This window comes from Gavia stellata, chromosome 28, assembly GCF_030936135.1.
Source record: "Gavia stellata isolate bGavSte3 chromosome 28, bGavSte3.hap2, whole genome shotgun sequence".
Lineage (NCBI taxonomy): Eukaryota > Metazoa > Chordata > Aves > Gaviiformes > Gaviidae > Gavia > Gavia stellata.
The window spans coordinates 3,803,179-3,821,645 of record NC_082621.1 but is presented as its reverse complement, the minus strand read 5'-3'; the positions used below and the strand labels follow the sequence as shown (position 1 = coordinate 3,821,645).

General features: G+C 45.0%; 1 protein-coding gene across 1 annotated transcript in view; it reads left to right on the top strand.

Annotated features, from left to right (window-relative positions):
• MAP3K3 (mitogen-activated protein kinase kinase kinase 3) overlaps positions 1–9,300 on the top strand; it is a 30,190-nt gene extending 20,890 nt beyond the window's left edge. The window contains exons 12-16 of the mRNA XM_009807920.2: positions 1,379–1,527; positions 3,346–3,477; positions 4,181–4,310; positions 5,943–6,120; positions 8,551–9,300. Of these exons, the coding sequence (XP_009806222.1) occupies positions 1,379–1,527; positions 3,346–3,477; positions 4,181–4,310; positions 5,943–6,120; positions 8,551–8,779 (818 nt within the window). The 3' untranslated portion in view covers positions 8,780–9,300. The remainder of the gene's footprint in view (positions 1–1,378; positions 1,528–3,345; positions 3,478–4,180; positions 4,311–5,942; positions 6,121–8,550) is intronic.
• Positions 9,301–18,467: the final 9,167 nt, after the last annotated feature.

Genomic DNA, 18,467 nt, shown 5'->3' with positions numbered 1-18,467 from the left:
GATGATCTACAGGGTTCTTAAAACAGTCAGACAAGCTTGTTTATTTTCTTGATACATTAACGTTTGTAGTCAGGCTTGCGGATTATGGTTATTTTACTAGTTAAGGGCTGTATTTATTTCACTTGCTCCTTAGTAGAAAGATTTACTTCTGTATTAATAGCATTCCTGCATTGGGTTTTGCGGAACTTTATAATATAAAAAAAGAAATGGAACATAAATCATTACTGATGAACTACTGATGAACTTCAGATATCCCATACAGTAATTGAAGGATCAAAATGAAGACATTAATGCAGCAGAGTAAGCAACGCACTAAAACACTGACTGGCAGTAAATCTGATTAAATTAGCCATGGCAAAGCTGATCTCTCAGCTCTTCTGTATTTTCACACTGTCCAGATGGCTGGTTCCTGCCTTTGTTTTTAGAGTTTCTTGTTAGATACAACATAATTGGATGCATTGCACTGCATGAGTCTGGTAGTATCGTGTTCAAAGTTAGAGCTAAAGCACTGGTCTTTGAGTAATATGTTTTGGTATTAAGTGCAGTCTGGAAAACTGGGCTCAGGTGTTAATCTCTGGGTCAGGAGACTGCTACTTGTGCAATGCGCTCACCAGTGCAGTAGAACAGTGAGAACTCATAATCCCCTGCAGACGTAACCTCCTGCTGAGGTATTGGAGGTGGCTGCTTTAGCTGGTTCTCATATATATTTTTATTAGAGCCTGCTTGTTCAGCAGGTAGAGAAGATACCTGCACTGTGCTTATGTTACGGCCCCTACCTTATCAGTTTCTATTAGGGAATTATGACTTCTCATTTTTCTGATGTAGAGATAGCCTTGCAGTGAAATGCTCCCCGCAGGAGAAGGAACCCCAGACTAACCAGTGGTTGGCAAAAAGCTCAGGAGTAATGTCCTTTAAGTTGTCCCAGAAGCTTAACAGTCATTCCCAGCTGAGTGGGATTGATTTAGCCAGGCTGATCCAGCTGCTCTTCATCTGATGCATGTAGTAACTACAGATCAAGGGTCAGAAGATGCTGTTTAACTGCTGCCCCATCTCTTAAGATAGTGATGTTGTAGAATCTGTCCTGCTGATGGAATGAAAATTCAACCTCATTGAATAACTTATACTATAGTATATCTTTGCAAAATGTTTCGCAGTTCCGTTTTAATGGGGCACCAGTCAGCAGGTCCCAAGAGTCTGAATGGTTGGATTCTGTTCAGAGGTCTGCCACTAACTCCCTTGTGCTGGGAGAGTGCCTCATGTCTGTTTCTTTGACTGCAAAATGTTTCAATCCCAGTATGATGGGGATTGATCTTTGAAAAGATCACCGTTATCTTTAAATAGTATAATGAAAGGAGAAATTGTTACTGTTCTTTTTTAGCTCCAAGTGCTCCAATAAACTGGCGACGAGGAAAACTGCTGGGTCAGGGTGCCTTTGGTCGTGTGTATTTGTGCTATGATGTGGACACGGGCAGAGAGCTTGCAGCTAAGCAGGTCCAGTTTGACCCAGAGAGTCCTGAAACAAGCAAGGTAATTCTCATCGCAGCTTCTAAAATTCATTATGCAGACTTTGAGATCCTGTAAAGTGCCTATATCTGTCTGTCCTCGAAAGCTAGTATCTTATTTAGTTTGTACTAGGGTTTCAAGTCACGGGGAGAGGAATAAGAGTCATTTAAAAATTACTTTTCTGTATTATTAACTTCAGCCTGAAACTAAAATCCATTTTCTGGCTTCATTTTTGGCTCTCCCTTCTCAGCTTTTTGGTTTGTTGCCAGGTTACTTGAGGAATACTATACTGCCCTGTGTTCCTGGTTACACATGGATGTGAATGAAACTAAACCCAAAAAGAGTAGAGCTTTTTTCTTTTTTAAACAAAAAAAGCTGCATGCACTTGCAAAACCCACTTTCTGGGCTTATATGGTGGGTCCTGTATCAAGTGTATTAATTACCAGTTTCTGCTTCTGAATTCTCCCTGGCCTCAAAAAAAACTGAACTGTGGTCTGTAAATTAATCAAGAACAGTGATGTGACAACACATTAGAAACAGTGGAGATGGGAAGAGGCACCTTGAAATTACGGGATAGCACACGACTCCCTCCACAGTGGATGCAGCTGGAATGGCTGTTACGTTCTTTGCTAGTGTTTTAACAATGTACCACTTTCCCAATATTGAACAAATTCACTTTGAGCTGGAGTAACTGATCCGTAAAGATTTAATTATTCTGATTTTATATGGGATATCGGTGCCAAGATAAGTCCTAACTTGGTAAGTTCTAAGTTATACCACGTCTCTGTTGTAAATCAGGCAGTAACTCTGAGCCAAGGAAGAACAGGCTGGAATGTATTTTGAAGGCACTGAAACTCCAAACCTTAAACGATCAGTTGGCCCAATTAAGCAACTTCCTCTGGTTCCGTGCATCTCTGCAGCAGCCAGGTCCTTGCTCTTGAAGAGCTGTATCCTCTCTCAAAGCAAGAGAAGCGAACCTGGCACCTTCCAGTGGCAGGAGTGGAGAGAGTTAAGTGGGGCTAATTTGGGGGAAAACATCATTCCTTTTTCCGTAAATCCTCGTACGCCGGTACCTTTGATGTTCATCCTGTTCATTCCCTGGATTCAGCAAGAACTTGATACTTTTCCTGGGCAACAAACATCTCACATTCAGTCTGAAATTGTTGGATAGCCTTTTTGCCTTTGCACTGTGATACCGTGTTGTCTGTGGCAGGAGTAAAGCAGAGAATCAGTTTCATGTGCATAGCTGCAGATTCTTTGAAGTAAATAAGAGAGGAAGCCGTTTTTAAGGTTGATTCAAGTAAAATCATCAGTGTGAATCACAACAGGACTGGGTGACTAAAGAAGTTAGGAACTCTTAGCACCTGTAGTCTTGCTTTCTAATGGGTTGAGGTTCCTACAGAAAGATTCCTAGCAATTCTGTAACTATGTATTGCAAGCTTTTTCATAATTGAAATTAACGCTCACTGCCCTCAGCTTAGTGCTGAGAAGTAAGGTTATATCTGTGTTGTGCATGAAGAATGCTTTCAGCCAACTTGGATAAAGCCATTCAGCTGACAGAATCAAGACAAGAAACAAAGTTTTTCTGGTACTAAATCCATACATGATACTGCCTGTGTTCTGTCAAAGCTTCTGCACCAACACTTACCTGCTTATTATACCATAAGGATTAATGTGAAGCATTGATAATGTTTGCCTTTCCCAAGAGGTAGGTGAGCCAATGCCATGGATTAGACTTCTTCAGTGTGGTAGTGTCCTCATCCTTCCAGTGACATAGACAGATTTATTAGGGTGGAATATTTCCTGGGGCCGGAACCTTATTTTCTCTTTCAACATCCATAGGAAGTGAGTGCCCTGGAGTGTGAAATTCAGCTGCTGAAGAATCTCCAGCACGAACGTATTGTTCAGTATTACGGCTGCTTACGGGACCGAGCAGAGAAGACCTTGACCATCTTCATGGAGTACATGCCAGGGGTAAGAGCTGACGCAAGCAGCACAGTCGCAGATCATAAAGTGAGATGGGTGGTTTTATTAGTTGGTTTATTAGTTACTGTGATTACCCAAACTATGTAATCCACCTTATGCCCTCTTAGGTATGCCCCTTTCTCATACTGGCTTTATAATGCCACCACTTTCTTTTTATTTATGCCCAAACCACATCTTCGGGTTTTTTTCTTAGTGTCTTGTACTTGAAATACTTCATTAGTCACTAAAGCCAGTTCTTTTCTTCAGTCTAAGTTTGTTCTAACAAAGTGCTTCAGAGGACTTCAGGCAACTTGTAAATCGGGCTAACTGAATTAGCAGAGTCATAGAGTACAGCAAATTAGGCTAAAACTGACCCTGCAAAAAGGGAGACTTTTGACCTCTATAAGTCTGCTGAACTATTTTATTGCTTGTCTTCACAAACAGTTGTACCAGCACAGCTCAAGGATGGAGGAAGCAGACAGAACCTCCTTAAGCTATTTTCCTATAAAGCGTGTCCTTGCTTTACTTAAAAGGGGCTTCGTAGGGCAAGATGCTCCAAGAGCCTCACAAAAGGGCTTTAGAAGAGGCCAGAATTCGTTACTGTGCCAGTTGGGTGTATAACACAGTCACAGCTCGTGGGAATTGAATGGAGACTGCAAGATTTGCGGTTTGTCGTTTCTTTGCCAATCCCTTCTGTTTGCTTTTGGTGCAGGGGTCAGTGAAAGACCAGCTGAAGGCGTACGGTGCTCTCACGGAAAATGTAACCCGGAAATACACTCGCCAGATTCTCGAGGGAGTCTCGTACCTTCACAGCAACATGATTGTGCACAGGGACATAAAGGGTGAGATCAGCTGGTGATTTATGTATAGACCACATGCTAAAGGACCTCTGAAAAAAGAAACCAATTGTTAAGAACTAAGTATCCTGGCTGGGGCTTCTGAACGTTGCTTTCCTCAGTTATCCCTTTTTGGTCTTGCATCCATGTGCAGGGCTTAGAGAAGGTTGTGTTCTGGGCTGGGTAAGGGAAGTTAGGCTGTTCTATCTACAGGATCTGAGAACGTGGCAGTTGGTTATAGTAAGGAAGACGGGAGGCCTCTTATTCTTAGGAATGCTCCTCTGTAACTCCTTGTCTTTCTCTCACACCCCAGCAAAATGAGGCTGAGTAGCCACCTGACTTCCACTGCCCCCATAAGGCACACTCATTTCCCTGTGGATTCCCTTCTAATTTCCTCTCTGCTTGGCCAAAGTACCGTTTCTCAGCTGGTAGGCATACCAACTGCTGGAAGAGCTTCATGCCTGCTCTTGATAGACCTGCTTACCTCAGGCTCTTGTGACTGTTCTGCCTCCTGTGTGTAAAAAACCTCTAATCTTCCATGTAGACCCTCTGGGATTGGTCCTTAATCTTCCTCTTCCCAATATAACGCCATGGAGCCAGCCAGTCTCCTTAAGAGTTAATGTCAACAGATGTGGCAGACACCACACAAATTTTTCTGTGCTCTAGAGGGACCAAGAGGGTTGCTCGCTGCAGGAAAAATATCCTCTTGTTCCTGCCTGTAAATCTTCATTGCATCCCCTCTAGGCTGGCAAAGCGAAATGAGCTGCTGGTTCTTGAATAACACCTTCTATGCTGCTCATGTGGTGCACTTCACCAAATGATTTCCTACCTGGTGGGTTATTCACTAGTTTGCACCCATCTAAGCCAAACTGTTAACTTGCCTCCAGGGTGCTGGATGGACAGACTTCATTATTCTGAATTCAGCTCTTCCAGTGGGGAAGTGAAGTGATAAAGCTATCTCCCAGCACGAATGCGTTTTATTTGAGGGCAGAAGGAGTTCACACAGGCACATGCCAGATTATGGCAACACAGGGTTCTTGATCTTATTGCGGCTTTGGAGTAAGAATTGGTTTTGGTGTCTAAGCCTTAGTCTGTGTCCACATACAAGCTAAGCTCTTAAATTTGCTTTTTTCCCTGGCGCTTCACGTTCAGGACCTCTGACCAAGTAAAGTGGAGATTGACTTGTTTATTGTAGGAGTTCAAAGTGGTTTAATTAGCTACATCTGTTACCCAGCTGACCAGCAAGCAATGGTTATACTCACCAAAGCAGCATCCCAATAAAATCCTTTTCTGCACAGCTATGTACTGTCTAAGCCATCGGCCTGGGGGCCCTGCATAGGCTGAGCTGTTTACAGGCAGTGTAACAATGATGGTGCTGACTCAGCTCTCGTTTCCCTTCCCCCTTCACTTCCTTGTGTTTTTCCCCTGAAGTTTTTCCCATTTGCAGCCATTAGCAGTTGGCTTGTCTACAGCCTGAAATAAAGAAATGATGTTTAGCAGGTCACCTGAGGCTTAATGGGGGAAAAAGCCGTACCATGAGCATCGGTATTTCTGGGTTGGAGATCAACTCTGTAGGCTGCGGATCCAACAGCTGGATTGCATGAAAACAGCTGTCTCAATTCTTTGGTTTTTGTCCAGGAGCCAATATTCTCCGTGACTCTGCTGGGAATGTGAAGCTTGGGGACTTTGGGGCCAGCAAACGGCTGCAGACAATCTGTATGTCTGGAACAGGCATCCGCTCTGTCACTGGCACGCCATATTGGATGAGCCCGGAGGTGATCAGCGGAGAAGGCTATGGAAGAAAAGCGGATGTATGGTGAGGCTTTAACTTTCTGTCCATAGATCGATTTACAGCTTTTCTGGAGCAAGATGAGACATACACATTCTGTCGTCCATACATCCAAAATCAGATTTTGCTTAGATCAGAAGCTTAAGGTGAACTGAAGTAGTTGATTTGAACTCAAGACATGACCTGCTGCAGGCTGTGCTTTGCAGTGTCACCACACAACTGCCGGTTTAGTTTTTCAGGAATGATTTCCACCCGTTCCTCCCTCAAACTGATAGCTGATTTTCTGTTCTCTGACTTTTTCTGGTGTGAGGTTTCCATCCTCCTTATATCCCTTATAAGAGAGCATGAAGGTTGTTTAGGGAACGTCCATTCATTTTGTTATAAAATGAGAGGTATGCTTGTAACACTGTGGAAATGAAAGGAATAGAATTTGAGTATGTTGACAAAGCTTTAAAGGAAAGATGCCCAAACCTGGAATAATACAAAAGATACGGTCAGATCAGAGGTGATCTGAAGTATGCATGAATGGAAACTGTAGCCATGGTATTATTGGCATAGCCAAGAAACAGCCTCTATTGAAAGGAAAAAACAAAATGGTCCTGTGTCAAAATGTTAGTTTTAGAGGCCTTGAAAAGGTGAGATTATAAAACTAAACTAAACGACAGCGACAAAAGGTGTGGATGTGTCTCCACGGTAGAGCAAGGCCTATGCTGTTTCCTGTACAAGCAGTGAGTGGAAACATAACTGAAATTTGTCTCGTATGCAAAGAGTTAAGTTCTGCAGACTCTTCCAGTTGGGATGCTTGGGGAGAGAATGGAGCACGTGCCCTTCCCCCTGGGTTGATGCAGTTGTGGATTTCCTCTTGGTGCTGACATCGGTCCATTCCCATCAAAGAGATGCTGCCGTTGGCTGGGCTCCAGTTCCTACAATCCCGATCATTATTTAGGGGGGTCAGAATTTTCCAGTGCAGCGTTAGTCCCAGGGTGGATGCGTATGGCTGAGGGGCTCAAAGACGTAACAAATCTAGCCACCTGGCTTTCTGCCACTGCTGCAGGCCCCTCTCCAATTTTCTTTTTCCTAAATAGCAGAATATGTGAGCTATTTGTTATTGCTGGAGTGACTTGACATGAAAAACATTCCTGCTGTTTGCTGAATATCTTAAAGAAACCGGATCTGCTTAAACGGTATAAATCAGTCTAAACAATAATATATCCCTGCTTGCTCTTGAGCAAACCCCCAGCACTTCAGCACACATGGTTTGCATTTTCTGTACTCTCTTCTAGTAAGTCTTAAATGGCTGGAAACCAGTGTAAAATTTTCATGTTGGATTTTAAACCTTGTCAAGAAGTCATTTCTTGCATATTCACTGGATTTAATTCCTTTCCTTCCTTGTCTTGGCAACGGATGCAAGTCTGCCTCTGAAAATGTCTTGTCTTTGCTTTTCACTTCAAAAGAGGGTTTAGTTCGAAGGTAGAAGAGGCAGTTTTGCCTTTTTAAATGAACAATGTGATCAAAACACAGGACTGGATATTAGAAGTTTGCGAACTGCTTCTGCTTAATCTGTGGTTTGGAGGAAGCAATTAATCCTTTTTGAACAAAAACCAGTCAGTGCAGTACTCCAGAAACCCATCTTCCCTGTGAAAGTATTGGTGTCACGCTTGCTTCAGAAAGGTGGCTCAGCCATGTCCATCCCCGTCAGCATGTTCTCGCCTTGAATTAGCCTGCAGAGCCCCATTAACTTTCCTGGGAGTTCTGCCTTGACGTAATGATACATCTGCCCTACTGACGTTTTAACTTACTGCCTTCTCAGTTTGGAGCTGTTAAGACTTTAATTATTTTTTGACTGTCTGTGATGCTTGGTTTCTTGTGAAGTGAAGATATTAGGGGGTTTTTTTTTTCCCACATGGGCATTCTGAGGCTGAGCACTGAAAAGGGATTTTGCTGAAATGGCGTTGTGGGGTCTACTAGCTCTGATTACTGGACCTTGGTTAAAAAGTATGTTTCCTACCTTGCAACTCAGCAAGTGCCTTTGAGATATAACAGTAGCAGCAGCACCCGAAATACCACTGAGGTCAGACAGTGCCTTCAGGGACCTCTTGTGTGCACCTCTTGTCCCCTGTTGTTAATGCAAATGTTTACTCAGAGTAGAATTTGAGCAAGGCAGAGCCGGACAGATGGCACTTAACAGTTCTCGGTGCAGTGAGACCCACAGTGGAAACCAGCCTCCTTGTCTCAGCGCTTTACCGCTAGCCTGACAGCAGTAAAAGGAGCGACGTTGGCAGGTCTGGCTCAGAATCTGTGCGCACATGGGGTTTGCTGAGCACAAAGCCATTTTATAGCTGTTTTCGGAGCAGAGCTGTACCTCGATACTGGCCGCTTGGAAGTTCTCTCTGAACACCGTGCATTATTGTGTGAGTCAATTCTCACTTTTTTTTTTTTCCCTGTCTGCTTTTCCAGGAGCCTCGGTTGTACTGTTGTGGAAATGCTGACGGAGAAGCCACCCTGGGCAGAGTACGAAGCCATGGCAGCCATTTTCAAAATCGCCACCCAACCAACCAACCCCCAGCTCCCCTCTCACATATCAGAACATTGCCGGGACTTTCTAAAGCAGATCTTTGTGGAAGCCAGGCACAGACCCTCTGCTGAAGAGCTGCTCAGACATCAGTTTGCACAGCTCCAGTACTGAATTACCTCCCTTGCTAGCAGCTCCTGCTGGGCTTTTGGTGCCCCGTCTGGTCTAGTTGCAACGGCCCGTTGTGGTGCTGCATCTTCAAAATGCCAACTCAGCTGTCCTAGTCCTTTGGGGAAATTATGCCGAGGAACCTAGGGTCTGCTCTTGTGCCTGATACCTTTGTTTGCTGGACTAATGTTTATTCTCCCGACAGCTGTCCAAACAGAGCTGCATTTTTGCCCTAGTTACCTTGAAATTGCAGCTGGCTGCATGTTTTCTGTAGGCCCAAGAATGGGAATCTAAGAAACGTCTCACTGGTTGAACATAGAAGAAATCTGAACCAAAGTGGGAACTGGAAGAGCTACCCTCTTCAGAACAGAAACGTGCAACAGCCATCCAGACCAGCTCACTGCGTGTGGGTCACTGTTTTCCAGACTGCTAGGGCTTTAGAGGCATCTATAGTACGTGAATCCAGCAAAAAGCCATGTGTCATTGAGCATGCGCTCGCTATATAATTATATATTTTTCTTCTTAAGTATTCAGCATCTGAAGGTGTTCAGAAAATATTGATTCAAAAGTATGTGAATAGTGTTATTTTATAATGAAACCATGGATTTTGGGGTGGGGGTGAGGGAGGTCTTTCTAGCTAAATGTCAGGATAATCAGAAAAGTTTCAGCAGAATGCAATCACTCCAGGGCCTGAGATAAGGGCTCTCCCACTGATGCTAGAAAATCCAGAGCTTGATTTCCAAGGCTTGATCTGTCCTAGCATTAAGACAGTGTCAGTTAGTTTGTGTCCTCATAGCCAACAAATCTGTGCTCCTGCTTCAGCTCCCTGGGACTGTTTGTCTAAACAAAACCCTTCTGGAAGGGAGTTCTGCAGAACAACTTTCTGTTGCACCTATCTTTTTGGCTGGTAACTTTTTACCATGCCTTAAACCAAAGATGGTTCATCTGGTGCCTAGGAATTTGCTTCAGGAGAAGCTTATGTGTTTCTTTGAGGACCTGGCCTAATGGAAAATTGAGTTTTTCACAGGGAGAATTTGCTGGACACTAGTTTTACTTGTGCGCAGTAAGTTAGAATCAAGCTCAACCCTTCAGCGTGTGTGTTTTGTTTCACAGGTGTGCAAGTGTTCATTTAAGGTTTCCATAAAATATTAGGGCCTTATTTAAATAAGCTTTTGTACGAGTTAAGTCGAACAGTGAACCAGAGAGAACATTTGTAATGCTAGTGTATCTCTAAAATGAACTGGAGATCCCCATACAGGTACCAGCAAAACGTATCCCGGTGATTTTTGCATTTGAAAGGTACCCCATCTCTGAGAACTGAGTTCCTGATGGCTTGCTGGCCTCCAATACTGTATGTTGATTGGGGCACTCTTAGTCTTTATTTCACTCATAAAAGAGCAGCAGTTTTTAAGTGTTGGGGATTCATGGAGTAATTACAATTTACCTGTGTGAAATGAAACTAAGAAAAGCAAATGTATTATTAGCTAAAATATTGCTTTATAGAGCAACTCTAAAGGTGTTCTGCTCTTGTATTGGAAACCGTATTAAGGGTCCACATGCCTCCACTCTTGTCCCGCAAAGAAAACTTGAATATTGCTTTCATAATGCAGTAAAATTAAGAGTTCTAAGTGAATGCTCGTAGCGGGAAAAGGCAAGTTTTAATGAAACCAAGCTCCTTGAACGCATGATAAATAATGTGTTTCATTAAAAGAGGGGGAAAAAAGAACCCTAAAAAACCCTAAACAACCAAAAGCCCTGAAAGGGTTTAACAATCTGAAGTGTTTTTTCTGTGCCAAACTGGGAGCAATGTGTAATCAGTGAAAGCTAGCTAGTGTTGGTTTCACTTCCCGGCTCTCCTGCACTACTAGAAGGATGCACTGTTTAGGTTGCAGGCACTTAGGGGGATATCTTTTATGAACACCCTTGTTCTGTAATTTATTTAATTCTAGTGAGAGCACTTCTATTGATCTTTTCCAAACCTGGAACTTGACTCCAAATTGTCAAGACACGTGGCCTGACTTTTGGCCTGCACTTCACTGTCGCTTGCACCGAAGGGAAGTGAGGGCATGACACTACTACTCTGTTTTAGGGAGTGTTTTACACCACTTTGCAGTGGTGTAAATGGCTGTGAATGCTGCAGAGGAATGTGAAATCATTCCTGTAGTCTTGATGACAGAAGTAGGGTGGTCGGCACTCCTGTGGGGCCCGGTAGCACTCTTCAAGCCTTGCAACTAGCACCTAAATACACCAAAGATTGGCATCTTTTACTCATACTTGACCCTGCAGACGTACAGCAGCAATCAAGAGTGCGGTGATCCTGTCTGCATAGGTTTCTCCCTACCCTTGGCTTGTCCTCACCAAATTGAGACCTTCCTCCGTGGTCTTTCCTTGCGATCCCACACATTGTGTTTTGGGAGAATAGGGCATGAGGAAATGGTGTAACTTTTAATGTTTCAAAGCAACTAAATCCTCAGGATCTGTTGTGGCTTTTACCTCATATGCGTCACGGAAGGCTGTTCCAGAGCAGAGCGAAGAGCGTCGTGGACTGATGGGCTCAGTCCTCTCCCCACCAGAGCTTCTGGTCCTTCCCACCACCTATGCTGAAATGTGCCTACTCTGTGTATACACTTGTATTCCAGTCTGTAGTAACGAAAGTAAATAGCAATTGTACAGTGACAGAGAACATGGGGTGCCAGCTTGGACTTCTTGTATTCCAGTACCTGACCCAATGCCACCCGTTCGGCACAGGAACAAGCCAAAGCATTACTTGTATGTTTGGAGATGCACTTTTATGAATGTAGTTTATATCGCTCTTTTTTAGCTCTTTTTACATCATGTAAACGGTGATGCCTCATACTTTTTTTTTTATTTATATCGTAAAAGATCATATTTGGTGATTTTTATATATATCGACTCGACTGTTACGGGGTAGGGGGGAGGATGGGAATAAATTTGACGCCTTTATGAATTTAAAAAGGAAAAAAAGCAGCTGGTTTTGCAGAGAATTTGCTGATGGTTTATAACGAGTGGAGCCAAGCCAAAATGCGTTCTTTGTTTCCTCACAGCCCTCTTGATTATGGAAAAGGAAGATCTGTATTCCTAAGTCCACTGCTACGGCGAATAAGCTTGGGGCTGACATTTATACTACAGTCTTTTAACACAGCCCTGGCAGCAAAAAGGTTTCAAGTGGACATAAATGTAATTATACCTCTAAATTGAATTACATCTGGCCTCTTTATCCTGGCAGAATTTGAAAAAACTGGGAATAAACTCATTTAGGGGAGAGTGGAGGAAGGAGTGCCAGGCTAACAATAAGCTATTGTGTCCATTCCAAATATCACTTTGTTTTCTGCTGTTCCTTCCAGGGAGGGATATATAGTGAATATTGAGTATTGGGATCCTTGATGGAAGGTGCTGCAGAAATGGAGAATATTCTATGTGAAGAAAAATATCTTGGAGGAGTCTCCTTATCATGAAACAGTTGAGACTGTGAGCAGGGAAATGGCTGAGATTCCCATCAGAGGGTACCTTGGGGGACTCTGGGGGATTTGGCTGTCCCTGAGCTTGTTAGGAAACAAACTGTTGGCATTTTGGTCTTGGTGTGACGATTCTGTGCATTCCAGGTTATTTGCTTGTTCTCCAGTAAATCTGATCTTTGCCTATTCTAGTGGCAGTAGGTTGCAGCAATTTGGATTTTTATTTCCTGTATTTTTGGAGCGGTATTCCAAAGGACTTGAAGATGCTCCAAACAGTTCCCTTTGCCATTAATTACCAAAACAAATTGACCGAGAGGGAAGTTGGTACCTGCTCAGGTGACACATGTTATTTCCAAGCGCCCAGAGAGCCAGGATAACTTGTGAAACCTCAGTAAATACATGCATCCCTGTTGTACAAGCTTTCTCTGGTAGGCAAAGGCCAGATACTTAGAGCTGTACAGGGGGGCTGAATGAGATCCCAGTGATTGGTGCTTAGGTTAATAGCTGCTGGATGGAAAGGTTTTACATATTTGAATACGTACAGTCCTGTGGCTGTCACCTTGGTACCTGCCCTTGGAGCTGAGAGTATTCAGTCTGTCTTTAATTTGCAGAAGGAAGGAGGTGTCCTCTGTGATTTAATGGAGTTTGGGCTTCAGGTCTTTAAACTCCAGCCTCGTTTAGGAGCACAGCTCACCGAGCAGCTCTGAATTTCCCGGTTAGAAAAGGCAGATGTGCCTAAGGTGCAGTTCAGAAATGAAGAAAAGGACTTTATTGTCTGTCAGTACCTGTCTGACATAAACTGTGCAGAGCAGAGAGAAATTGCTTTAACCTGGATTGTGCAGAAGACCTTGAACCAGTAGTCTATATATACCGACCGGGGGCTTGCAGTGCAAAGCCAGGCCAATGTATCGTTTTATTTACAATAAAATTATCATTTATATGAAAGCCTTTTCGGTGGTTGGTTGCAGCGCAGTGTTTCTTACTTGGTGTGTAAATGGTGCCTCAGGATAAGTGAATAAGACAATTAACTAGTTCTCCTTCTAACCAAGGACCTTAACTGAAGGGGGAAATTTTTCATTTCAGGAATTTATTCTTGGGGACAGATGGAGAAGTGTCCTATTTGTGAAACATTGCTTCTTGGATCAGGTAAGCGTGTGTCCTCCACAAAGCTGCCTCTGAGGAAGGTCACATTCATCCATTCTCACTCTTCAAAGAGGTAGAACGGCTCCGTCCCTCGTTAGCGTGTAAAAATAGCAAGGTCTTCAGTTCACCTTGCAGGAGAGTAGCTGGACTGGTTTATTGGCTCTTATGTGGAGACCTTAGTGATGGAGAGCAGGAGCTGAGGTTTGCATTTGGATTTTGCTGTGGTGGTGAGTTCTTTTCTCCAGGTCTTGGTCTGTAAATGTTCTTGATTCATCAGTGCTTAACAGGGTAGATCATCATCAGGTGGGGAGAAGGCAGTTGGTAACAAGACCAGGAGGAGATGGTTGGGATGACAATGTCTGATTCCTCGCTGTGTTTTTCTTCAGCTGGGACTCTCTAGGGAATACCCCAGAGTAGCTTGCGAAGTGGGGAACTCCAGCTCTAGCTTGCAAAGCTCAAACTCCTTGAAAATGTATTTATTCTAAATACCTGGAAACAGTTAAAGGTTCCTGAATTGTTTCTCCTTTGAATGTGTTGTCTAGTCATTTTAGAAAGCAAAAATTTGGAGAAGGCCTCTGGACTTCAGACAAATGGGAGATATCATGAGCTCCGTTCCAGAACTGAAGCCTCCGAGCAGAAGTGGAGGAAACCACGTAGTCTTGTGGTGAGTGTACTAGGGATTTGGGACAGGATAAGCTTCACCGTCACAGAGCAGGGCAAGGGAATGGGTAACCACATTTCCAAATACTTTCAGGCTTTACTTTTTTTCCACCATACTATCTTAGGAAAGGACAGAAATAGTGCTCCTATAAAATTCATCTACACTACTTGCTGAAATGCTCATTTTTTCCTGGTACTGCTCTGTCTGGCTATGCAGCTCCTAGTCTTTGGTGTCACAGTCACTTAAGCAGTGGTTTGAATGCCACCATGGTCCCTTGAGATGGTGGCCTCTCCCGGGCTCTAACCACAACCTTCCTTCTAATCGCCTTTTCCCAGGCCATGGTATATAGCTAGTTGCTATGTCAATTAAATACTGAAATATTTGTTAATGTAAAATCTGAACAAATAAGAATAAATGGGTTAACAAGCTGATGCAATAGAAACCCCCGCACATGAAACAAGTACATGCGTGGCGCTGTGCGCTGTTCCAGAACAGATGAGAACCAGACAACTGAAGTTGTCCCAAAACAAAAAATGTCTTGTGGAACCAGAAATAACCACCTCCCGCTGCCTCCTGACACCCTCCTCGTGTGTGTGAGAACCTGAAAATCCTGCTTTTGCTGAAGGAGGAACTTAGAAACTCTCAGTTACCTTTACTTGAGGAGGTCCTTCCCAAAGCTGATGCCTTCATTCTGCTTTCCACTCAGTATGCTCAGTGCTAACACTTGCTTTATGAACATGAGGTTCTGGTCTGTACGATGGCATGTTTTCTCCTGGACTCCCCTCCCACTCGCCCCTCTCAAAAGTAAGTAGCTCTCTAGTAATTCTGCTTTCCGTAAATACGGAGCGCGTAGTCCTGGCTTGAACCTTCCCCATGCCTGTCCGTAGGTGGTGGCTGAGCAGGGGCTGGGAGAGGGAAATGTCTGGAGGCTTGGCTTGAAGGTAGACATGATCGGCCACAAAACACTGACCAACGCACAAAAGAAACGCGGCTAGAAACCTCCGCTGCCTTTTTTTATTTCTGGTAATTTGTGTTACGTGTGTAGTGTGGCTCAGGGGAAGGTGACTTAAGGTATGTTTCCTCTCTAAATCCAGTTCCGAAGCAAATACAATTTAAAATCTCTAAAGGGGTTGGTTATACTACACTACTGTGGCTCCTTCTATTAGGATAGTAAAAAACTAGGAACAATGTCTTCTGGATTTAATATTGCTTGGGTGTGGGTGCATTGCATTATATCCAGGAAATGCTGGCACAGTTAGTTGTCGTGTCACTTGTTCTTCTGGTGTTGATCTCTGCCTAGCGCACTCTATCTTCTCCAAAACCGGACATCTGGATAGTATGGATGTGTATGGATTCTTACAGATTTTTTTCCCAAAACAGTTTTTATTACGTGAATCTGTTGGCTTGAATTTTTAGGCTCTGGAAAAGGTCCTTTCTTGAGGTAAACGGCAGGTTGGTAACGGAAGCCTCGTGCTTGCGTGGAAACACGAAAGTAAGTTGTGGTGTGTGTAATACAAATAAAGGTTATTTGTTGCTCCTCGGTCGTATTGTTTCTTTGGTGGCAAGAGCAGATCTGCGCTTCGGAGGAGAGGAAGTGCAGGTGACAGCGTGCCGTTGTCTGTGCTCCAGGTTAAGGGCCGGGTTAAGTGTCGCAGCCGTCACGGATATACCCTGGCACAGCCCTTGTGCTGCTATTAAAGCCGCCGTTCCTGAGCTCTGGCTGCATTGCCTCGGAGCCCAAGAGAGCTGTAGCGTGCTCTGCTATGGCTGCAACTTCCGCTGCTTCTCTGGCTGCTCCGCTGGGGATATTTTCCTCTGGAGCTGCTGCACTGCTTTCGCTGGGCTGGAGCAGCAGAAAAGCCCCAAGAGGGCCCAGCTCCTGACTTGAAAGGAGCTTTAAGTAGTTCATCTCAGCCCAACTGGATGCAAGCTCTGTGCAGCATCCTCGAGCCGGTCTGCAGGCAGTGTCTATCTCCCTAGCTCTTCCTTCCCTTGCCAGACGCTGCAGGCTTCTCTCTGAACCCAGCTGGCTGGACGGCTTCTGTCTCCGTATCGCTTTGAACCATCTTTGTCCCAGGCTGGCGTGGGGTGCCGCTGTGCGGTGCCGCTGCGCAGTGCGGCTCAGCCTCACCAGGGGGAGCGCAGAATGCTCCCCCCGCCACTCACGCTTGATGGCTGGCCTCTGCCCGCTCGGAAATTTCGAATAAAAAGCTGTAATAGTGATCGGCAGCAATACGTGCTGAGAACCTGTGGTCCTTCTTCTCTTCGTGGGTATTTACGTTGTTAAATCTTACGCCAACTGCGGGGTTTGAACATCCTGAATCCTGGTACCTCCATACATACAGATCGCCAGTTTAGACTGCCGGGCAAGGGAGGCTGCTGGCAGCTGGAATGAGAAAACGTGGCCCTTGTGCTTAAAGACAGAGATGACAAGTGAGAGGGTTGCAGTAAGAAGTCACCGTGTCTGCTCAGAAATGAGATTTTTGTGCGTGTTGCCCAAAAGGTGTGCCGAGGGTATGGGTGAGTCAGAAAGGAGGGTTCCAGTCCCAGTGGCACGAAACTAGTTCTCATCATAAAATTGGATGGATTTTAGCTAAACGTTAGGGACAAAAAGACAACGTTTTGGGCTTTTGTTTAAATCTGTCTTACAGAAGCCTCACTGTTGGAGACGTTTTAAGCTGAGGTTTCTATCGTGCTGCTTCTGGCACGCCCTGGGAAAGTGTGCACTGTTGTTTGTGCAGTTGCACCTTCAAAATATATCAGGCAGGTAAGATAAACTCGAAGTGTTTAAAACATCTTCCCCCGTTACCACCGGGGTTTCCCTGTGTGCAGAGCCTGGCGTGCTCATCAGGGAAGCAGGAGTTCGCCGGGCGCTGCTTTGCGTGCAGCAGCCGTTCTGTGAACTGTAGCTGTATGCGATGTCCCTCTCCCCCTGTGTGAATCTGATACTCATCAGATTCGCTTCCCTCCCCTGAGCTGTGGTGCCTGGGTCATGTTGCTGCAGCCTATTTTGGTAATAAGATACAGCCTGGTCATTGGTTCCTCCTCTGAAAATCAGAAAAAGGGACCGCGCAGAAAACGATCGTGTAGCAGGCTGGAGATCTCACACCTCTTGTGCTTGCACGTGCTCTCTCCGTTTCTGCTACACCAACGAGAGTTTTGGGTGCCCATGGGAGAAGGGGATAGGTAAAAAATGATGAGTGCTACTGTCTTTAGATAAAATCCCAAATTCAATTTTTGGGAAGGGAAGAGAGAAATGGAACATCATTGGTGTTCTTGCTTAATGTTCTCTTTTTAACTGGAAGCCCAACGTTTAAAAGCTGGGTTTTCTTCTCCCTCCCCTACCCCAAAATCATCCGGTATAGTTAAAAATGCTTTGTATCTGATTGCCCGGCTGTGCAGAAGAGAGCAGCAGCCTGCCATAGTGAGGGAATCGGGAAGTGAGGCCAGCAAGAAAGAGGAAGCGAAACCGAGGAGCCTGCTTTCGTTTTGTAAGCCAGCCTTCGGAAGGAAGGGGCCACAACCCCAACAGCATCACAAGACCCTCGCCGCAGAGCAGCGACCGCTTGGTTTCTGGTTTTTGACAGCGAATGCTGCAGGGCTGCTCAGGAAGCGGCTTTTGTTATGGTGTAGATCTGCCGCCTGTGTGGTGGTGTTGAGGAGGAGTCGGCAGCACCTGCATGATGGGGACAGTTAAAGCACTCGGTGAGGCTGAAACTCCCTCATAGCAGCCTTGCCAGGGTGTCTGGTTGTGTGCAGTCCCTGCTGTGCTGGCAGTGTAAATCCCCGGGCGGTCCCCACCCAGAAGAGCTGACAGACCTGCCCTTTAAAAAGCCCTTAACTAAAAAGGAGAAATAACTTGTCCAACAGGAGGGACATCAGGCTCCTGGGGTCATCCAACACGTATCTTCCCCGAGATCAGGTGTGACTGCCCCCAGCTTTGCCACCGAAGGAGAGCCGCGGAGGTGCTGCCTGGCCGTCGGTGCCCACCCGGAGCCCCAGAAGGACTTCCATCGAGGGAGGAGTACCGCAGTGACCCGGGTTAAGAACACATCCCTGTGTGTACCGCCTGTTCCCCCTGGGACTCTTATGGACTACCCATACCCATCTTTTTCCCCTCTTAAATCCTTAGCGCCTGTTTCCATGGCTGTGTCTGGATTCTCCCAGACAGGACGTGCTCAGCGGGAGCTGATGTTACCAGTCAGTGATGGAATAGGGGCTCTTGCTGTTGATATCAAAGGCTGTTGCTTGGCTGTGTGGGCTCTGAAAACCTAATTCCCGTAGCATTTGAAAGACGTGGGGTTCCTGAATGCTTCCTCTTTCAAGCTAGTCTTACAAATCATGTGTGGAGGGAGGTAAATAATAATTAAAACCAGACTCACCTGCTTTCCCTGGTATCACTGCATTAGGCTCT